The following is a 22,037-nucleotide window of genomic DNA, read 5'->3' as shown; positions in this document are numbered from 1 at the left end:
TAGTCGCCGTTGGGTGCGGTGACAGAACCCCTTTGGTGACACTACCCTAACAATACATCGCTACCGATAATGTTCGTAGTCTTTCTAACATATATCTTCAACTTGTCCATCCCCCCCATAGACTGTGCTTCGGAGGGATCCACTGGAAAGTCCCATGATTCGTAGTCTTGCCACATTTGTTTCGTCCGGGGAGATTCTGGATCTCCATATGGTTGGCTAGAAGAGATAGATGTTAGAATTAACTGTGTTTCGGCTTAAAAGGGTTGGGTTCTTAATTACTCCTTAGCATTGAAAGTCTTGCCCTCTCCCACGGCAATGATCACAACGGGACGTGCAATGTCAGCGATAATCTGCTTGACGGGCGCAGCGGCGAAGGCCGTAAATACTATGGATTCATCATCGACTTCTGCGAAGCCTCCGGCGCCGAATTGCCCTACCACTTTGAACCCGAGTTCTCTTAGGGTTTCTTTCGTTTCTTCAGCGTAATCAGGGTCTTGGGTTAGTATGGGTACCGAGTCCCCCGTGCTGGAACAGATTCCGATGAATATAGCCAATACAGCCAAATACTGTTTTATCCTGCCTTCCATGATATCGGCCTCTATCTGCTGCCAGTTTGTACCCGTCTGTTCTCTCCACCATTCAGGCGTTCTGAGGCATATATCACCAAGACCAAAGCAAATGATCTTGCTTACTTTGCGTCCATATAATACCTTGTTAATAAGCGACTCAAAGGACTTGCATGTCTTACTCCTGTCCCAGAGCTGATACCTATCCAGGAGAGAAACAGCCGTGTTCTCTATTAGTCCCCTACTATCTCTTGCTGACCGATTTTCCCAATCTACAAGATATGAGCAACGGTACGTTTCGGGAGGTCCATCGGGTGTGGCCTTTACGAGTCTCCAATACTCTTGGAATTTAACAGTTGGAAACCTACGAAGCCATGGCTATTTGTTAGCTCTGAATTTTACTGCCAAAGCTTATTGTTAAATTATGCACAATGTCTCACCAAATCGGTCGTTGTACTCCGCACATAGGGTTTTTTATGTAGATTACACTACCGTCAACACACCAGATAGTGAACTTCTCAATGGTGCGAAATTGTGAGAGCTGTTGCTCGATATCTATGAGATCATCTTTCTGCCAGAGTCTGGCTCCTGAAAAGTATAAGTCTTCCATGTGCTGGCTACTTGTTTTCCATTCCGAGCAATCGTGCTCGAGTAGGGGAGGTGTTGGCTGCTCGTTGTTCTCATATGCATGTTCCGACATATTGGATTGACTATTGCTTTGAGATATTTCGATGGTATGAGGTACCTAGGTAGAAGACGAATAATTGCAATTTTGAGCAACACTCTGGCCTCGTCTCTTGGAGATTAAATAGCTATACATATATAAAGAGTTCTCTTTGTGTTATTGTCTCATCTTGCCGTAGACATAATGCATCACAGATACTCAAGTTATCACATATCTTAGAATCCAGTTCAGCATGTGTGGTTGATGTATCATAATATGTATCTATTTATTCACCGCTCATATCGAAATTGTCGGAAGCTAATCAGTCTGTATACGTGTTGATGAAGACAGAAGAAACAGCAGAGGGGTTTAAGAGAGTCAGGGTTGCTGAGGTGAACTATGACTGGATAAAAGCCGGTTTGAAACATGAGCCCTTTACATAACTGCCTCCTAGTCATTATAACTTCAAACTTTATCTCATTCCGTTCTGGCGTTCTTGGGTGTGGATCCCTTGCCTCTTCTCGTGAGGATGAGGCTTAATAGGTACCTACCCTCTACTAACAACACGGGTAATACCCGCTTTTACCCGCGCTCTATGCGGTGGCTTTGCAGTATGTGGGGTGTATTATCTTACTGCATACAGCTATAGGGTAATATGTAGCTTTATATTAACATGTGTGAGGCTCGGGGTTAGGTGGTTCTAGGGCCTTGACGTATTGGTATGTGATGATACGAGTTTAGGGAACAGCAAAGAAGACAATTTTGTACTTTGAGATTCCACAATCGCTAATTAGGCACACGTGTGAACGATTCCTTCACTGCCTAGGTATCATACAGCTCGTTTCTGTCCCTATTTTGGTGAATTCATTGCCGAACACTAGCTTTACTATTATCTCCTAGAAGCACCGTTATAACGGGCCTGCCATTCAACGAGTTGACGTTCCATGGACATTTTTGACTTATTACTTGGCTCCCCAGTAACGAAGAACTTCTCCACTATATCCGTCTCCCTAGTAGATGCACTGACTCTATCTTGTCTATCCGAGACCCGATCGGAAGATGGGCAAGATGAGCTTATAGTGTTAGTGGAAGAATTATCGGGCTTGACTATGGATGAGGTATCACCTTGACTTATATGAGCAGCTGGAAGTACGACTAGACATAGCGATGGGAGTATGTGACGATGTGCGCGAAGATGGTAGTGGGGCTATTTGTTATCCAGTGTGAGATAATAGATACCGAGGGAGATGAGCCGGGTTCAATATAGGTGATGCGTCACAAATGTGTATAGATATGGCATATATAGGGGTAAAATGCGCTGTCCACGTATATGCGTACCTAATGTACACGCGTGTGTAGAAGCACAACTGTGAGCTCTTAAAGTACGAATGAGCTGTTTCAAAGTAAGCAGACGTCAGTGCTGATGCTATCCGAATGAATGTCTAAATCCGTCTTCTACATCGTCGCAAGCGTGAGTTCCGACCCATTTTATATCCCCAAACATAATCACGGCCATGATCGAACGCGCGTTATAAGTACGGGGGAATGGGGGGATATAGGGTGGATGTCGCGTGAAGACGATAAAGTAGAAAAAGCTTGAAGAGTCAGAAGCTTATCTGTTAAAGAATTCTATGATCGTGATACGATACAGTTCCGATCAAATAAAAAATTGGTGGAACTACGGTCAGTTCCAGCACACGGGTATTCGGATGCGGAGTGGCAAATTTGGATGAAACATGGCGGGAGAGAGGCATCGAAAGTTGAAAAATTCGAATTATAAGCCGGCTGAACTAGTCTATAGCTGTCAGCGAATAGAAGCGTTAGTTAGGAGTTGTGGTGTTTGAAAGCGCGGAAGCGGAACGTGTTATTGACTAACCGGCGTGGATTTTGTGATACCTTCTACTCTTTAAGATGAAACTACATGTATTAGGTATTGTAAACACACGGCGGATTATAGACAGTGTGATGATAGCTACAAAATGACGATGAAAACCTACATAATACCAGTAATGATCCTTGTCTTCGCCGAACCAAGATGGGCAGGTTGCCAAGGAAGGCTGTGGGGAGGAACAAAAGCTTGTTTCTTTCTTTTCCTTCTTTTTCGACATCGAGCAATGCCAGTTGGCATCCATTATGGGCTTGTGGGATTCGATCATGTAAGGTAACTAGCGGAGCGCGAACCTTAACAACGCAGTGGGTTTTGTCTCGTGTAAGCTCAAGTCGGCCTTGTCAGATTTTCGAACTTTGGCTATCAATTATAATAGGGTGGACGGACCATGGTCTGTAACCGGCCTGCAACGGGTCTATACTGTACATGGTCCGATGTGATAAAGGGTGATTAGTCGAAGATGAGAGAAAGTTGCATTTTCTTTACTTCCATGTTGCCTTACCCTGTATTGGGAGCGCGGCCCATGTAGTTCATATATCAGCAGATTACATGTGATGGAGGGAAGAAAATCTGGAGGAAAGAAGTTTTGCTTTATTGCCCTTTCTACACTTCTGCACTTCTACCTTAGGTAACCGTAACCCTCCACCAGCGCTAGGCACCGCTGCGAAGCACAGCCCCAATACGTACCTGTCAGATAGAAGCGGGTGTTAGTAGCGGGTGTTAGTAACGGGAGTTCCCTTAATTCTTCAGTAACAGCCACAATTCATACCCAGTAATCATAGCCACAAGCTGCGACCGTTCGGCGGCCCGCTGCGGTGAGTTCGTTTGCTCTCTCCCTCTTAAACCTAACCTAGACTTTTGAGCAAGACACTTACAAGCGAAACTAAGAAGACGTCACAAGATATCAAAGCAGGGTATCGATTAATTAATTACTTAGGTGCCTAAGGTAATATTAGGAGCTACTATTTTATGTCTTAACAATATCAACCTAATTAGTATGATAAATATTAGTTCTTCCTAAATGGGGTCTTTGTTTAAAAACCGATATCTTCATGTTCGAGGTAAACCAAGCCTCATTCCCCGTCACGATACCTACATAGGTTTAAGTGATAGGAGAAGAAAAGGAACATACAGGGGTACTTCCAGTGCTAACAGACCTTTTCGACCTTTTCGATTCGGGAATCGGCCAGCCTACATAAACCCTTGCTCTCCTGCCCCTCTCCCTCCCGCCTGAGGGACAGCCTAACTAACTGCCTTGTAGGTAATGGCGTAAGAAGCCTGCTGATTGGCTTAATAGCCGGCATCCCCGTAGTGTCATCACCAACGGGATCGTACAGGGATGCAGCGGCCGCTACAGGTACTAAATATGCACATCCGATCTAACCTCATCTTCATCCACCAACTCATGCACCAAGTTGACAGTACCTATAAAAAGCCCCACTAGTCCCCTTGAGCCTCGAGCCTCGTTCGTGATGGATTGGATCTCTCTTATTAACATCCTTCTCCTTTTCGAGAAGTATTCTTTCTTATATATTTCTTAGTTTGACTTCTCGGAGGGCCTGTTTTTCTTATTCCTAAAAGTTCTTAGCAAATAGGTGTTGTGTTGTCTTAGTCGCCGCAATGAATTCAGCTTCTCCTACTACTAGCACATCCACCAATAGAGGTGGTCGTCCTAAGGATTGGACCGAACCCCGAGCCCGAAGACTCGTGCGACTATATATCTATACGAGGTTACCCTTTGAGCTTATATTAAAACTTCTAGAAGACGGCGTCTGGAAACCTGGGTATGTTTTCCCTGTCTGTTATCTTACATTAGATCTCATTGCTTACTTTACTATCTTATAGCAAGGTATGTAAGATGGACACCCTACCCCGGATGCGATGCCTCTTTCGCAGTGGTCACTTATGTGCTACGCTACCATATTCCTCCCCTTTCAAGACACCCTAGTTTATGAGTTGCAAGACGACATTGACTAAGCCTCGACTATCTGTCCACGATGCTAACAAGCTCATCCAGGATGCTGCCAATAAAGTCAAGAACTCACTCCTCGGAAACGACCCTCGGTGGATAAGACCCAAGGATGAGGATGATGAAAGAAGACGTATCACAGGTCTCAAGAACAGCCGGCGCGGGGCGAAGCTTCGCCAGAAGGCATCATCATCGCACCTTACTAATGAGCATCTAAATATCTATGGCTCTGTTTGGCATGACGATGACAGCCTAACTCTTGCTCAATCGAACCAGCCCTCCTTTGAGAATATTAAACAAGAGCCAAGTCACCACGACTCCGAAGTTGGAGATATTCGTTTCTCTTGGACTCTCAGTGGCCGAAATACATCTCGCCGGGATACCAATCTAACCAATTCTACCGAAACCAGCATGAGCAATAGCTTTCAGGAGAAGCTTTCCACCGTATCCCGAGACCAAGCGAAGGGTGCTTGGTGTGTGTTGAAACGGTTTACCTTCCCTAAGGATCTTGACATGCACCGAGGAACTTCCTTTTCCCCTGTGTTTCCCCATGGGCCGCCGATTTTCCCTCCCCATGATGAACCAGCTACCCGTAGTTCGTCTAGTGCGAAATACGCCCTCCCTGGCGACTTCCTAAATGCGAACTTATTTAATAGAGAAAGCATGTGCGAGGTTGGCTCACCGTCTCACGAGACCGAGACCTGCTGGTGCCGAATCGTCAACGAGCTGAGATCGCCTTATGAGATATGGCCAATCACTAATGGTCATCATACTATCCAAGACATTTCTTCTAATCAAATCAGAGATGCCTTTGGCAATACAATATTCCATTGGCTTGCTAGTTCAACTGGAGACCGGAATTATTTCCTCAATATCATCGCTCAAGCACTTACCCATAACCCCCTCGTTCATGCCACGAACACAGCTGGACAGACGTTCCTTCATCTTCTACATCACTCTTGGTTCGAAGATGAAGTATTATTGGAGTGGCTTCTTAATATGCTTAAGGACACCAATTTTAACATCTTGGCAACTGATGTTTACGGTCGCAGCTTTTTCCACTTGCTACAAAATAGGAGGCGGGACTTCATTCGCGTACCGGATCATTTATTTGATACGGAATTACTTAGGCGGCGGGATGCATTCGGAGTTAAGCCAATGGACTCTCGGGTGAAACAATCGGAGTCTCCTATTGTACAAAACATGCCCCGTGCCAATCCCTTCAACACTAGAAGCTCAAACAATGTGGACTTTCCACCAACCTATCTCGAAATTCCCTCTGGACGTGGAGATGATGCTCGAATTCGGTCTCAAGCCGAGCTTCTACGAATAGTAGTAGATGCTATTAAGGTCGATGGTGTCAACTCAACGAGCCAGAACTCTTTCTCAGAAGATTTGCACGGACGTAATGCGCTCCATGCTCTTGCAGAAGTCGAGCTTGACATTGAGCGAGTCCAACATCCCACCGACGACAACCAACGACACAAGAAAAGGAAGTACAAGGAGGAGGAGGGCGAGACGAGGCCGGAAAGTAGCCACAATAGTAAGCGATTAGAATACCTCGAAGGAATTCTATCTACTAGTGTTGATGTCAACCATTATGACAATCGGGGGCAAACGCCATTAATGGCCTTTATCGCGCTGAGGCCGGAAGACTCCAGATCGGATAAAGAAGATATGGAGAGATCAATCCGGAAGCTCGTCGAAGCCGGTGCAAATCTTGAGAGGCGTAATCGCGAGGGTAAAACTGCCCTTCACGTCGCTGCCTGCTCCGGGAAAAAGGTCGCCCTAAAGGAGCTTCTTCAATTGGGAGCCAATCCCTACGTTCGTGACGCATGTGGTTTAAGTGTCCTCGCTGCGATAGACGAACTATGGGTCCATACCGAAAGAGACGGGATTATTACAGCTCGACTAGAAGCATGCCGAGGTGTTTTTACGAGCATGGTTCAGCCGGATGCCCAGGAGCCCAGTGTTGTACAGGAATGGGGGGTAGGAAGACCAGCAACTAGATCGTGACAGTAGCCAGCCGGCGATTGCTAGCCTTGGTAATGAGGTGTTGCTGTGAAGGTACGAGAGACGATGTATGATCAGTTACAGCACAGCGTCGATTCTATGTCTGCAAAGGAGTTTTTCAGGTCTCGATACCCTTGTATATTTTAACGGAGTTTGGTGGTCGGAGGTACGGTTCGCCTTTGATAGGCTGAAATATATAACGGTGAATCGGATTAGGTACCTAACATACATAGAATGATGAAGAAAAGATTGCTCTGCTGTGTACCCCACGATGGAAAAAAAAACTTTGATCATGTCTGCGCCGCTGGGCTGTGGTTACTTGCGTCTAATGTCACGTAAGACGAATATTCTATACGCTCGTCACTCTTAGTATATATATGTTAGGTAGGCTTAGAATTGTATACGTAGGACAGGTACCTGGTTGTTCTCTTACCGTAGAGAAAAACCACGCATATGTAGTGCGACGATAGTCTCATGTAAAGCCACATACCTAGCTTATGTGCAAGGCGAGTAGATCCATGCAGGCAGATGACGAGACTTGACTCCGATCTCTTAGATGATAGGTACCTGCGTACCTGGGCTCCCTCCTAATTTCCATTTTAGGCATGTGGGACACCCAAGGCGGCGTCAACTATTGGCCTCTCTTTACCTAGCCTGAGGTTTAAGTTCTCATCTACCATGTAGGTACCTAATGTACTGTAAATCTAATGAGGCACTGTACGTGATACATACACCGCGAATTACACCCAGGATGAAATTGGCTAGATGTTGGCCTGGCCGATACTATGTCCAAATCCGGGATTGACGAACGAGTACATATTTTAGATGTGGCTTTGTTTGACACAAAGCCGTTAGTTAGATAAGGGTGCAAGTTTCTCTCTCCCCTAATAGTTTATTTACCCAATGTGGGAAATCGGCCATCTTACCGTGGGGTTTACCTAGCATTGCGGCTTGCTTATTGTCACTGGGGGGAATAATATCATACATCACATAGGTACCTCGGTGTGTGGTCTTATTAGTAACAATGGGATAAGATGCAGCTCTAACAGGTAGGTATCTAGTGATCTCTGAAAGTAAAGACGGCGAGGAACACAGGTGAACATAATTAAGAGCTCATAATTAATACCCAATGTGCCTAAGATAAGAGACATAATTAATTCTACGCTAAACTCCCCCCCGGCGCGGACATCAATCATATAACAGACAGCCCCTGGTAGAAACGCCAATGCGTCATGACGAGCATGTATATAATCTTGTCGTAAATGGTATTCTTGGGCATGTCCTGGAACTTGGGTGGACCGCCCTGAGACGGGAAGTTGATGGCCAGTTGGGCGCTGTGCTCGTCTTCTAGACGATACTGTTCTTCATTGCTGTAGTATTGCCCTGGGGCGGGCGGCCCTATAAGCCTCGTCTTCGCGGCCGCTCTTGCGCGGTCTTCACGCCGCCGCTCGAATCTCTCGTCGAAGAAAACCGTCTTAGACGGTTTCCGGGGCTCGACCCAGTAAACCGGAGTACGTTTAGCAGCCTTCTTCTCGGCCTCTTCGGGTTTGTTGGCCGGTTCGGTCTTGTCTCCGGCCTTTTCGGGCGCCTCCTTCTCCTTCTCCTTCTCTCCCTGTGCTTCGCTGTTGTCGGCTTCGGCGTCGCGTTTGGCCTGGCTGTTTATTTGCGCGTCTAGCTGGTCCCGTAGGACCCACCACTTCTCGATGTTCTCGTTTCTGGCGTCGACGAACCTCATCAGCCAGCTCTTCCTGGCGGCCGCCGTGCGAGGGTTGTTGATGGCCCTGTCATCGCCCGCGTTCCAGGCCTGCTCGTGTAATATCCAGTCGTCGAGACGATCCCTTAGTGCCCGGTTCATCTTATCAGACGACATTTCTGGCGTTGCTGACAGTACTAATTTCATGTAAAGCGCCCGGATGAATTTGAGAGTATAAGCAGCTACCCTTGCTTCCTTTAACTTGGAAGGGCTGGTGATAATTTCGGCCTTCTCGTGTATTTCGTCTCGGAGTCGGGGTATGTCATTCTCCATCTGCTTGAGGATTTGATCCCGTCGATCCTGCGAGCTCGGGGGAGCTTCTGGTCTGTAATAATTTCTCCGGCATATCCTTAATCTCTTGGAAAACTCGGGTGCGTAACTGTTTAAGGTGTCCTCCCGATTCTCAACGGTGGGGTTGAGAAGTCTCTCGTACCCAGGCCTCTCGAATACATCCATGAAAGCTGCGTCGCTATAGATGTCTTCAATATCAGCGTCGACGTTATCCATCGTTATAGTGTAGTTCTCTAGGAGACGCGTCTTTTTTAGACCTGGCTGGTTTGATTCAGAAGACGGCTGTGGTCTCTTTTTGGGCTCCTGTTGGGCCTGCTTCTTCTTCTCTTCTTCCTCAGGGGTAAGCTTGCCGCCAAGCTTCAGCTTCAGATCTAGTACTCCCGGCCGTTGCCCTAACCCGTACAGCCACTCTTCCGCGTCGCTTGGGAAATCAATGTACGTAGGGCGCCCGCCCTCGCGAAACAATTCTTTGTGTATCTGTATAGAAACCATAGGCATCCGAAGACCGAGAAGTGCCTGATCAAGGATTTCTTGTGAAAAGAAAATAAGTTCGCGGCGATCTGCATCAGTCCGAAGTTGCCAATCTTCAAGGCCCATGAATTCGTTATATGCCCTGACAAATCTTTTATGCTCGGGTAAGGCGTCACCGACCCACGATTGTGATGCTGGGGGCGCGTTATTACCAGCCAATAATGTCATTTGCGTGATGTGTCTCGAAATGTTTTTGTTGGAAGAGGTGAAAGGTTGTTGAGAGAAGTTTTCGAGGCGAGCCCATAGCTTATAGTGGAAGTTCTTGAACTTCATCAGTTCTTCGATATTGTCCCGTACGAAATCGTGACAGGTGTCAAGAAATTTAACCCCTCTACCGAAAAGCTCACGCTCGGCATCAGCACCATCCTTAACCTTTACTCTGGCAATTTCGCCGAGTAGTTGTATGAGACTCGTATAGAGAGAGATAAAATACGGCGCAGCTTCGTGAAAGCCGGCGGTGCCAAAGTCGGTAAACCCATATAATCCTGCGGTCTCGATCCGCTCAAGCCGGATAGTTAATGACTCCGCCGTAGGTTCTGCCGCAGGCTCTATCGAAGGTTCTGAACTGGGATCGGAAGACATGGCTGGTCTTGATTGTCTTTAAGTGGCAATACTAGTTTTATAGAATCAGTATTGCTCGTACTAAATCCTAACAATTGTTAGATGCTAGATATTTATTAGCAGTAGGATATGATTATATGGAAAGGAGTCTGATATGTTGGATAAGTTGAGCTCATAAATGAAAGAAGTTGGAGAACCCACAATTTCGAGACAGGGAAGCATAACAAAACCGCAAACATGTTTTCAACAAAGGCTAACAATCGTGAGTCAGGTAAGAAATATTTAGATTTTTGGGGAGGTGGGGTTGATAGTTGACGCCGAATCCGTCTGCCTTTGTCTTTCGACGCTCTACACGATAGCAATGCCATCACTTACTACCATAAGCGGGTTTTTGATCCCGGTGAGGAATTCTGCTTGCAGAGCTTTCCTTGCAGTGCGTTACCCAAATTAAGCCGCTCTCTATTTTCTTTTTTTTACCTTCTAGCTTGAAATCATCTTTTTTACTCGATTTCCCCTTCTCTTTTAAAATGCTATAATATTCCGTAATAAGCTTTAATTTCATATATCTTAACGCCTAGTACCTAATCATCTAAGAAATTAAATATTATATAACCTGTACGGAAACAATGGCTGAGAATTTACAGGCGGATGGCTACCCGGACCCTTTCGTTGTAAGGGACTCGGGGTTCAAGGGGATGGGTTGTTTTGCATCGAGAGATATCAAGGCCGGCGAACGTGTTCTTGTCGAAAGGTGCGCCCTTTGGGAGGTAGATCATAGTGATGTTTATGATAGAACCAACAGCCTACTCGAGTCTTATTTACAACTGAGTGAAACAGATAAGGCAAAAATTCGGGACTTACACTCGGAAACAAATCCCGTCGTTAGGTTTCGAAATCAAGCAGCATTTGAACATAGCGGCCACCTAATAACAGCAGCTCAACTTGATGAGTGTGTTACCGTCAGGCTTGTTCATGCTGCCAACTGCTTCGAGATAGAGAGTTCTAAGACAGCTCCGGACGGGACACGAACTCCCTCTCGAACTGGCGTTTTTATAAAGGCAAGCAGGTTTAACCATTCCTGCGATCCTAATTGCTGGTATACTACAACCTCATGGACGGGTCATTTTATCTGTACACCGATGCGGCCTATCAAAGAAGGCGAGGAAATCACAATCAGCTATATACCTAATCAAGCGACCAGGGAAAAACGACAAGCTCAATTGCTGAGGTGCTGGGGGTTCATATGCCAATGTAATAGATGTGAAGGTTGGGATACTGACTACGACGTTCATCTCGAGGAAGCATACAAGGCGTTAAATCCCAATGCCGACGAAGAAAGAATATTACCAAGATTTATACAAGGGGGAAGAGAGGCAGAGGAGCATCGTATACTCCGGCGCCTTGAGCTTCTTCAAGCACTACTTTGGCCTCCGGAGCTATATTTCGGGTAAGTCATAATTATATTAGCAACTATATTCATCAAGACTCACAATTTGAAAAGGTACCTAGATGCGGCGGAGTTTTTCGTCCAGCTCAAAAATGAAAACAAGAGGACAGATTTGGAGCAGAGCATAGTCTATTCTGAAAGAGCTGAAGGTTACCTAGACAATGCAGTCAGAGTAGGGGAAGAAATTTGGGAGCCTGGTGAGATAATATGGCAAGATTGTATGGACTATGCGGAGAAGGTCAAGGCAGGAACTATCGAGATGAAGGCAACTTTAGATGCGTTTAACGCAAGCCAGTCTTGAATGGTTTATGTAGTTATAGGTATATGTATATAGTATAGGGGCGCATTATTAAGTACTAGAAGATATTCCAAGGTCATTAGAAGAAGTAAAGTTAATACATCTCTACTAGAGGTAACTAAACTGTTATGAAGGACTTGAAAAACGAAACTGTTTTAACAACTTGGATTAACTAATAGGTAAGTAGTTAAATAGTTAACTATGCTTACCTAAGTAGAACTAATGGATCACGCTCGTCGGAAATGGATTATGTCTAAACCCGATCTATCGGCAAGGCAAATTTAAACTCAACGTGGCCGGGGAAATAAATGGGTCAAAGTCCGATATCCTCTCGGTTGTCTGCAGGTTGCCGCAATCCGGTGCGGGACGAAAATAGTCGCTAAAGCAGGGATCATCGTAGTGACGGTGAATAAACACGTCCCCCCTAGCAGGTCCCATTTTCGTCACTAATCAAACAATGATATCGGGTGGTTTCACGGCTACCCGGAAGTAATAGTGAAGATTTTGGAATTCCCAAAATGCATGTGCCGGGACTGTAGTTCTACCCATCGGATCCGATAGGCCTGATCTTCGTTGTACAAGACCAAAGATCATAACGAGATTATGTAAGATGGTCCAACGAGACCCCGAGAAGGGGATAGTCAGATAGTGCAAGGTATCAAAGGGTGGTAGGGTTTGTGTTGACTTGCATACTGTTATGTATGTTGTACGTAGATAGATTAGAAGCCGCTCTTCCTCGATGAACTGCTTTTCTTCGCCTTTCCTTCCCTCTCTTCTCTCTCAGTTACCCGTTACCCTTCACACCTTCTGAAATTTGTTAGCTAAACCCTAAAAACCATTATGCGCATACAATGTTACGCTAAGCGGTCCCCGAATTGTACTTGTGTCGTTTCTCCGCCTTGCCTTCCATACACGTATAATGGTGACAGCCCTGCGAGGCTTCCCTACCCATCTTAGATCCCTGGAGTCTCGCTTATCCCGCTAGATAAGTCGGGATGTACCCATAGAAAAAAAAAGGAGATCCACCAAGGTACATTAGGTTGGTATGTAACCTAACCTTAGATACTTAACCCAGATGAACATCTTTCTACTTCTTGATAGAACTATTTTTATATTCATTTAAGGTAGAGATACGATACTATATTATCCCGCTTTTTTAAAATCGTTGTTATGAAAACTTTAAAACATTGCTAATCTCGTCTCATTTTATTTCTTGGTCCTTCTCATCTTGCGGACATCCCCTTTTCCATTAGGTACCTAACCAACCACAGTATCTCCAAGACAGTGCGTAGTAGGTACTGATACTGTCGATTTGCACGGATCAGTGCACGGTCTCGGCCTGTGCCGGACAGCCGGGTTAGCGCGTTGCCTTGTGCCGGAAAACCGATCAAACCAGTCCAGGGAATTTCTTCAAACCGTCATACTTGGCATTGAAGAAACCCGACCTGTCGCATTGAAGACGATTAACGATTAACCCTTTTTTACATCCTATCTTTCAAAGGAGAGTCCATTCGGCGGAAGATGACGAGCTATTCATTCATTCCATGATTGAACACACTCTTTACTCTTCTTCAGCTACGCTGTCTAACCTGTCTAACCTCGCATGATGAGCACGTCTCCAAGTATCGAACTCACCACCACCAGCAGCACAAGCTCGAGGCGCGGCCAGAGCCAAGCCAAGAACAGTCGCCGCTATGCGCCGCGGGGGACAGGAAGCGCAGCAAACGCAGGAAACGCGGAAGAGTCTGGGCTAGAGTCCCTACCGCTTGAGCTGCAGTACCTTATCATCTCTCATCTGGACTTGACGAGCTTGATCACGCTGCGAGAGACATGTCCGTTGTACCGCCAAATCATAACGGCTGACGTCGTCCGCAAGCAGTTCACTGCCCCGGATGGCGAGTACGATCCTGTCCTGCAGAGCTGCTGCACCGAATGTCTGTGTATGCCGGGACTTGATCGCCTAATCATAGATACGACGTGTCCAAGCCACATGTGGCGGTCTATCTGTTTTCGATGCTGGCGTTATCGAATGAGCCGTGAGAACCAGCGCAAGCACTGGCCGCTGGTGCAAATGGTCAACGGCGACTGTGGCTACATATGCCACTTTTGCACCTGGCCGGTGCATAGCGGCGCCTCTAGCAGCCGCATCAAAAACATGCATGCCCCTTGCCGGGTAAGGCGACTCGTCGTAGTTATATCATGGCTAATCATGGCCATCATACAATTCGGCCTCGGCATGCTGGCTGCTGTACTTGCGTGGACTATGTTCCGGAATACGTCAGCAGTTTTAATACCTGCTACCGTATGTTTATTTTCACTTTCTCTTCGGCATCCCAGTATTCTAACGCGACTTTTAGATCGATTTCTGTCTGGCGGTGATAGCAGTAATGATATTCGTGGTCCGTGTAGGCACCACGAATGAAGTCACGTACACGCGTGCGCTGGCTGTAGAACTAGTAATTACATTCATTCGCATTCCTCCCGTTACCTACACCGCACGCGAAACCGTTATTTCTGAGACGACCCAGGGAGGCCCACTTCCTAAATTCGGGTTTGGCGTCTTTTTAATTAACCTGTAAGTCCCCTTACCCCTCCGACGATGGTTATGATGCTAAATGTATTTCACTAGAATATTTCGGTTTTTAGACACGGTTGGCTACACATTGCTAAACTGCGGTTATGACCCACGGAATATCTTCCTAGGGCCCATGCCCTTAAGAAAGAAAGTACTCTATGGGTTTTGCACCTTCATGGTATGGTTTGCGTTTATACCATTTTGAAGACTAAATAGTTATAATAGGTGGCGAAGGCCTCAGGCTTACCACACGAACGATAATAGCAGTACTAGATGCTGCGATGCTAGCGATTTTGCTATCACTTTGAGCGTATGCCATTTTACATCTTTCTCGTTCCCTACGATGGGCATCATGACCTCAAGGGGTAGTTAGATTAGCAAATAGGGAATTGAAATATTTTGAGTTATACGATCTGGCGGTCTTGATGACTGTGCTCAGATAATGCCGTTACTTGAAACTATGATGGTGCCTTACATAGAACATGTCCTTAATATTTAGACTTATATTATTTTGTATTAGCAATTGCTCAGTAAACATTAAGTGCGGTGATCCTGCATAGACGGGAAGTTCCCTACCTAACCTAGGTACTTGCCTAAGGTACGGATACATGCCTCGAATCGATATCGGCCACGATAAGCACACCAAAGACAGAAACCACCTTTGCTTTAAACCAGAATGGACGTAGGTTGTAGAACATTGAACAAGATACTCTCTGATGTAATGAGCTTGTTAGGTGTCCTAGGAAGTAGGAAACTGTCAGGATCCTAGATGAGATATCTAGAACAAAGGACGCGTTCAGTATGTATAGCCGTAGGCTTGCTTCCCTGCTTCTTACTCTACCTCATGGCATGTATATAGTCGAGAGACGGCAAAAATACTTCATAGGGAAAAAATAGGAGTCACATATATCGTTATATAGTGAAGTTAAATGTTTAGAGATAAACGAATTCGTCATCATCATCATCTAGGCTAAACTTTTGCTTCCTCACTGTCGTCCCCCTTATCGGGCGTTCAGCCTTGTCTCGCTCCAAACCTCCATTAACCGAGCAGCTCGTAGGGCAATGTCCCTCGCTTCTTTGGTACTTGTTTTCTCCGCCTCCTCCCTAAATCTCCGAGTCCAGAACTCCCAACGGTCCCATCGTAATCCGGGCTCCCCATGGAAAAGTGGTCCGCCCTTAAGCAATCGGCGGTTCTCGCTAGAAAGCTTCGGGTTCGGATCCGCGGCCAGCCTTTCGACCATTACTGCGCCAAAGAACTCGATATACATCGCGGCAGTTATTAAGCCTCTGTCTAGCGCGCTGCTCTTTGGCGGGTTGTTTTCTTCCTCAAGAGCATCGCGCAGCATCCATATGGGCTGAGTCGCGAAATGGATCACTCCAGCGCCCATGAGCCTGGCGGAGAAAGCGTGGAACCGTATCCAAGCTTCATCAATACGTGCTTGTTCCTCTGCGATCTTTGATTGAGCAGGCCCATTAAGATATTCCCTAAAGACGGCTGCGAGAATTGGAAGATCGGTCCACAGTCGTAACTAGCCCGCTCATTAGCTTTATAACTTAGATGCAGTTGGTAGGAATGAGACCCGGTTAACCTACTTCCCACACGGTAAGTCCAGTATCGGATAGTAGGGTTAGCTCCCTCATAAGCTTGACTAGTTTATCCTGGGCGGCATGTTCATACGGGATCTGCTCTGCGATAGAAACGATGCCTCTCCATAAATCAAAGAAGAAGCCATCATCCAAAGTTTTGCTGTCGTCCTCTGGCTCAGGTGGAAGCTTCGATATGGTGGCGGCTACCTGCGCAGTGGAGACAGAGCTGTCTAGCTGGAGATAGTCATTGAGAATGTTGAAGACGGCTTCGTCAACGAGTACATCCCCCTTAATATCTTTCCGCTGCAGTTCGATCTTATTTGCCATTATTTAAGGGTAAGGTGGGATGTGTTGGTATTAAGGAACTTTGAAAATTCAATATGGTTGGGTTGTGGTTATAATTAGTTGCTGTTTGTAATTGAGGCCGAAGATAACCCCTATGCCAATTACGACGAGTGAATGAGATACCCAAAAACCAGCACGTGTCTGCGTATTACATAGTAGATTTCTTAATCATGTTTAAAACAACCCGGCTTAGCCTAAAGAGGAAGGTGATAGATGATGGAATAGGCCAAAACTTATGCTAATGCGATAGGTATACATACTATGGTACAGAATCCACCAATAATGGCAAGATTGGAAATGCTAAAATGCTAGAAACGCCAACTATGTAAAAGAACCCTCCGTCCGATGCAGTTCCGTTTGGACCTAGGTACCTAGGTACCTAAGGTATGAATGAATTGTGTTTCCTCCTATCAGCGCCACCAGCTATGCAAGAATGAAAAACAAAAACCAACCCGCAATCATAAAATAAACGACAATAATACGATAGGAAAGAAAACAAAAACATAATGCATAATATAGGTCATAATTCCGAGCATTTTCGCTCTTCATCACTTCTGTTTCGGTAGCGTGTCTAGCCCCATAGAACTCAAGATTGACGTCATGCGCATGCGAGACTCATTTTCGGAGAGCGGTGTTGGAGATTGCGGCGGTCTTAGGTGCTGGTCTTGAGCGTGGAGGTGTGGGTTCAGGAATCGCTGTAAGTTGTAATTCACGTCGAGGGGAACATTAATATTGGGTCTCTGGGCTATTTCGGGAGCAGCGTCTTGACTAAGTAGATGGTGGATATGAGCAAAGCCTCAACTCATTGGCTTAAAATAGCTTAAATTGAGGCACATTATAGGAGAATACCTTAGATACGGTATATAAATTAAGGTACTCACTTTAAATACTGGACAGCACGTGTGGAACCATCGACTTGGCCGTTATTTGCCATGATGCATGCAATTTCCAATTAGAAGCGTAGGGGAACTAATTGAGCTTTCCAGCACTGTGGTTTAGGCCTCGTTTTAGCGCTCGGCTGCAGCCGCTGGCAGGTTGGACCCTGCGCGAAACGCGAATTGAAGTGGTGTATGTAGTGTGGGGTAGATAAGATAGGCGTTGCAGATAAAGAAAGTGGTAATAAACTTTTTGTCGTATTTCGTGAAACTCTTTCCAAAGCTGAACAAAACACAAAGCATCAACAACAGGGAATAAATCGAATAAAACAGCAACAACGACGTAGTGAATCAACAAGATATCACATAACAGGTTATTGATCGACACATGAGTAACTGAGCCTGTCGATCGAGGGCAACTTGGAGGGCCAAACCTGAGATTTATGTAGAATCCAAGGACACAATCTTAGGATTAACCCTCCTCTTGCCCAACTCCCCAGGCTGCCTGCGCGATGCGCCGCGTGGTACTTGCACAGACCAACCATCAACAAGGTATTCCAACCTTAACCCCCCACGAGGTAAGGCTAGGCGTGACAGGGGAAACGTTGGTCTACCGGGAAGCAGGTCACTATCCCCTGACGTGTATCCTCGGGAATTACATGATGTCATTCCTCAAGTCCACCATCTCTGTCGAAGGTGAGAGAGGGACGGCGTAAAACATCAGCTTGCGCTAACGGCGGACGGCCCTGAATGGCTAGAAGCGTGAGGCTGATGGACTCGTAAGACTTTTTCTCAGGGTCAAGATCCGCTTACCTACAATTTTTAGCCCCCACCAGTCCACCAGAGCTGATCTCCTACTTGTTTGGAGACGCAGGCCGACAACCCGATCCAGTCAACTAAACAATTATGGGCTGATTTTCTTCTCTCTTTGTTTCTTCAGATTCTATCTGACTAGCGGGAGCGAATTGCTACGTATGAGAAGAAGCCGATCGGGCAAACTTGGAACCCAACTATCATGAACAACATCTCAATCCGTGTCGCTCCGTCCCCAGTGACCTAGGATTTTAGTCCTCGTGATCGCAACTTCAAGACGATCATGGCCTATTTTCGCCAAAATATTGATTTAATAAGACCACTATACTACGGTTAAATATGAGTATCTCGTCAAAAGGCGATGGTGGCAACGTTCCACCATGGTGATCGCTTGGCCGCCTTCTTTAGAAGACCCCCACGGAATAACGAGCCTCAAAACAATCGAAGCTCACCGAACGACAATGACGTTGAATGTTGAAAAAAAGTCACAATGCAGAAATCTCCTATTCTAGAGCAATGACGTACGAATGGACATGGAGCTAATTGTTGACCTAGGATGTGAAGGTAACGGATATTGATTGGCATTTGATCGCGCTTTACAGCAAGACTCTCTAATCCCGAAGTCTAGAACACCGAAATTGCGCGCGAATGGTTCGCGGGCGAGTAATTAATTAATTAATTAAGGGTCTAGACTCTTCGAGTTGTACAGAAATTTAACGTTCACAGGAAGGGGAAAGTAAAATGAACTTTTTTTTCCTCCTCGGCCAAACTACGTCATTCCAGCTGAGAGCTGGGTGGGCGCAAAGGGCTTACCCCTGGACCCTGGATGACTGGCGTATGCAAGGCAACGGACCCTTAAATTGGTCTAATGGGGAATGGGCCCAGGGAACATGGAGTTTTGGGAAATCTCGATGCTCCGCAATCGCAAAGACATGCAGACAAAATAATCGACTATAGCGGTATGGGCTCGTATTCCCTCCGGTATACCCCTCCAATTATGAGCCAATCAACTACAAATAGATATTTTGCTGATCCTTTAGCGAATCAGGCCATTGCTGCCTGCGAATCAATAGTAGGAAAATATCAAAAGTCAAATTCAGGCGGACTGTAAGGCAGACGGTTCCAACTACATACGGCATCAGATCAGATCATTGAGATCCGAATTCGCCTACGGCCTACGGAAATAAGAGCAAACACAATACATCAATAGACTGCCGGATTACTGCCCAAGTTTCCGAGACAATGCATGGTACAATACATGTCTACAAGGAAGGCGTTCTTCCTTACCACAGATCTAGCTAGAAGTCTAGACTATTCGCATTCCGTTCACATTTGCGTGGGTGCGAAGCCATAAGCATCCATCAAACAACTGTCGTGCCCCTCCCCCCTTTTCACCCGCATTACGCAGTATTTTCGCTACATGTATGTCAGAACAAGGCCACCCCAAACCGGAAAGCTTTGACCCTCAAAAGGAATGGTTCCCATGGTGGTCTTATTCTGATGTCAACATGCATTCGAATTGAATATCGACTTTGAAGATTTCGACCTGCAAATCATGCGTAACTCATTGTAACCTTATCGCCAAAGCATTGAACAAGCTGGACTGCGCGACAAGGCGTCTAAGATTATCATTTCTCGATGACCTCGCTGCTATGTACAATTCGGGGTCCGTCTAGTTTCTTCACGACGGACACTGCCGACGAGACGTATGTACGAATGAATTCCTTCACTTCCGTCCTCTCTTGAGGTTGAATGCTAGGAGTTCTGCCACCCCTTACCGAATCTCATTCAAAGAGTTCCAAACGTCCATGAACTCTCCCATGAGTATTTCTGGCCTGGTCCGGTAATCTGCTCCTCGACTCGTCCCCATTCAGGGCTTTATGCATGTCATATTAGCTCACATCATTCACAACGACCGACGTTTATAAATTTTGTCTTCAGGCGCGGGGAAGAATTGGAGTACGTCGGATGACGGAAGAAAGGGGGGAGAATCTTACTGATTAATGCCATCCACATAATCTTGAGCCTCGATAGCGACGCAAGAACTTCTTCCCACCTTCTTGATGGTCTTAGTACCTTGCGTACTCTTCAAGTCGGCAGTACCATCCATCCAATTGCATGAATAAAGCACGACTCCAAGCTGATCCGTGCGTAGATCGGCAGTGATGCCAGAAAAGGCGCTAGCCAAACTGACGACAACAGCATCCTTGGGCGCATCGTCGATCAGGAAGTAGCCGTTATAACCTTCACAAGCGCCGCCACCGCCGCAGTTCCCGGAAAATTTAGGGTCGCTTCGCGCATGGCCTAGGAATAGACCAGGGCGGCTGGAGAAATCGTTGATGCTGTTAGGCTCCGCAGTTCCAATCTCACCCGTAGGCAAGGCGCCGTCGTCCGCGACCAAGTACCGTCTCGAGTACGGTAAGTACAGAGTATGGTTCCAAATCTTGTCCGTTTCTGGGTTCTTGAAGGCATCCAAATTGAAGTAGGTGTGCTGGGTCAGCATGAGCGCTTTGCAGTCCAAGTCAGCAATGTAGGCACACCAAAAGCTACGTCATAAAGCAAAGAAACGTACGAGTCCTAGCCTCAGGCGACGTCGCCTCCATCTTGATCTTCCATGTACCACCTCTGACGCTGTACGTCACTTGGCCGTGGACAAGGCCTAGCATTCCCTGGGACGAGTTCGACGCATCCTTGACGGCGAAGGTGATGGAGTCCTCGGTGGCATCGGTCACGTTCCACACGCGGTACGACCAGTTGTTCGTGCCGCTATGTAACGTGTTGCTCCCGTCGTTTATCTGGGTAGCGTACGTTGTATTGTCGATCGTGTACATGCCCTTTCCAATGCGATTGACGTAACGGCCAGGGATACTGTTATACACTGGATGTCCTGGGTCCTTGGCTAGAGTCAAAGGTTAGTTTTCTCTCTCTCTGTCTCTCTCTTCTCCATGGACGATGTAATCTGGGGGTTCAATTACGATAATATTCTATGTCCTCATATCCAAGTACTACGTCGACATCTTCTCCATTCTTATCTTTGACGAAGAGGTTAGTGAGCGTAGCTCCATACGGAATGAACTAGAGTGTGTGTGTAAGTGTCAGTCTTTCTGCCAGCTTCGTTGGGATACTATCGCCGAACCTGCGCTTTTATTCCTGACGAAGATATCGTGTACTTCCCATCCTTCCCAGGTTTCGGAGCTTGGGCAACGACAGATGTCGCTGCCGCCAAGACCGGCAGCGCTAGTATAGAGCACCGCATCTCTTCAATTGGTTCCCGTCGAGCGAGTTTGGAAAGTAGGTATCACGAGCTCAGCTTCGAAGTAGGAGAAACGGAGTGGACAACAAGCACAAGACAATCCTCGAGGAACACTTGGCTTATTACTACCACAACCCAGCATTCCGATATAGCCCCTCCCCCCCAATATTCCCTTAAATAGTTATCCGCGGGGGGAGGGCAGCATACTGACTAACGCCATTAGCAAGAGCGCGCGCGTAAGCACAGCACTTTGGGGATCGTACCATTCCAAGAGAGGCGATTCGGGATTTGTCTGGGGTACATAGTGGGAGGATGGGGGGTAAAATAGCCTGATATGGCAGCAACCAGTAATCTCACGATGTTTCCGGTTTCCCCTTTGGGGAAATAGTTGGAATAGCAAGTAGCAACTAGCATATTCGGGGTAAATTCAACCTTATACAAAAATATGTGCGTCTGGCGGCTCAAATGTGCTCGACATTGAGCCATGGGCGCTTATGTCTTAGGCGCCTTGGCATATCTGGCTTAGAAGTAAACACGAGTTCATATAAATTCATATACGCCGCGGAGCTCCCAACGGGCTTCGCGGCACTCGCTATAGTATCAATAAT

At 46.4% G+C, this 22,037-nt stretch overlaps 8 protein-coding genes across 8 annotated transcripts; 3 read left to right on the top strand and 5 right to left on the bottom strand.

The window, feature by feature from the left end:
- Nucleotides 1-41: 41 nt before the first annotated feature.
- Nucleotides 42-1,266, bottom strand: F5Y00DRAFT_274247 (uncharacterized protein; the record flags this gene model as incomplete). The annotated part of the gene is made up of 3 exons (XM_048013322.1): nt 42-216; nt 280-930; nt 1,007-1,266. The coding sequence occupies 3 exons, from the start codon at nt 1,264-1,266 to the stop codon at nt 42-44; spliced, it is 1,086 nt and encodes a 361-aa protein (XP_047867922.1).
- A 3,112-nt stretch (nt 1,267-4,378) lies between these two features.
- On the top strand, nt 4,379-7,355 carry F5Y00DRAFT_228350 (ankyrin). Its single transcript, XM_048006617.1, has 3 exons — nt 4,379-4,902; nt 4,929-4,930; nt 5,134-7,355. The coding sequence occupies exons 1-3, from the start codon at nt 4,739-4,741 to the stop codon at nt 7,101-7,103; spliced, it is 2,136 nt and encodes a 711-aa protein (XP_047867921.1). The 5' UTR covers nt 4,379-4,738; the 3' UTR covers nt 7,104-7,355.
- A 937-nt stretch (nt 7,356-8,292) lies between these two features.
- On the bottom strand, nt 8,293-10,285 carry F5Y00DRAFT_274245 (uncharacterized protein; the record flags this gene model as incomplete). Its single annotated transcript, XM_048013321.1, has 1 exon — nt 8,293-10,285. Exon 1 carries the CDS (start codon nt 10,255-10,257, stop codon nt 8,293-8,295), a length of 1,965 nt encoding a protein of 654 aa, XP_047867920.1. The 5' UTR covers nt 10,258-10,285.
- Nucleotides 10,286-10,862: 577 nt separating this feature from the next.
- On the top strand, nt 10,863-12,131 carry F5Y00DRAFT_274243 (SET domain-containing protein; the record flags this gene model as incomplete). The annotated part of the gene is made up of 2 exons (XM_048013320.1): nt 10,863-11,683; nt 11,738-12,131. 2 exons carry the CDS (start codon nt 10,863-10,865, stop codon nt 11,982-11,984), a joined length of 1,068 nt encoding a protein of 355 aa, XP_047867919.1. The 3' UTR covers nt 11,985-12,131.
- Nucleotides 12,132-13,584: 1,453 nt separating this feature from the next.
- Nucleotides 13,585-14,761, top strand: F5Y00DRAFT_258946 (uncharacterized protein; the record flags this gene model as incomplete). Its single annotated transcript, XM_048010795.1, has 3 exons — nt 13,585-14,283; nt 14,339-14,556; nt 14,611-14,761. The coding sequence occupies 3 exons, from the start codon at nt 13,585-13,587 to the stop codon at nt 14,759-14,761; spliced, it is 1,068 nt and encodes a 355-aa protein (XP_047867918.1).
- A 692-nt stretch (nt 14,762-15,453) lies between these two features.
- On the bottom strand, nt 15,454-16,721 carry F5Y00DRAFT_228345 (uncharacterized protein). The gene is made up of 2 exons (XM_048006615.1): nt 16,150-16,721; nt 15,454-16,085 (listed from the first exon to the last, which is right to left on the bottom strand). Exons 1-2 carry the CDS (start codon nt 16,468-16,470, stop codon nt 15,558-15,560), a joined length of 849 nt encoding a protein of 282 aa, XP_047867917.1. The 5' UTR covers nt 16,471-16,721; the 3' UTR covers nt 15,454-15,557.
- A 315-nt stretch (nt 16,722-17,036) lies between these two features.
- F5Y00DRAFT_258944 (uncharacterized protein) lies at nt 17,037-17,422 on the bottom strand (the record flags this gene model as incomplete). The annotated part of the gene is made up of 2 exons (XM_048010794.1): nt 17,037-17,256; nt 17,370-17,422. 2 exons carry the CDS (start codon nt 17,420-17,422, stop codon nt 17,037-17,039), a joined length of 273 nt encoding a protein of 90 aa, XP_047867916.1.
- Nucleotides 17,423-19,647: 2,225 nt separating this feature from the next.
- F5Y00DRAFT_204752 (galactose mutarotase-like protein) lies at nt 19,648-21,521 on the bottom strand. The gene is made up of 5 exons (XM_048005416.1): nt 21,313-21,521; nt 21,152-21,251; nt 20,749-21,075; nt 20,174-20,684; nt 19,648-20,052 (listed from the first exon to the last, which is right to left on the bottom strand). Exons 1-5 carry the CDS (start codon nt 21,430-21,432, stop codon nt 19,965-19,967), a joined length of 1,146 nt encoding a protein of 381 aa, XP_047867915.1. The 5' UTR covers nt 21,433-21,521; the 3' UTR covers nt 19,648-19,964.
- Between the last annotated feature and the right edge of the window lie 516 nt (nt 21,522-22,037).

This window comes from Daldinia vernicosa (assembly GCF_022497035.1).
Source record: "Daldinia vernicosa strain CBS 139.73 unplaced genomic scaffold F5Y00scaffold_8, whole genome shotgun sequence".
Lineage (NCBI taxonomy): Eukaryota > Fungi > Ascomycota > Sordariomycetes > Xylariales > Hypoxylaceae > Daldinia > Daldinia vernicosa.
Note: the sequence above shows the minus strand (reverse complement) of the source record. Positions and strands in the feature narration are given on the sequence as shown.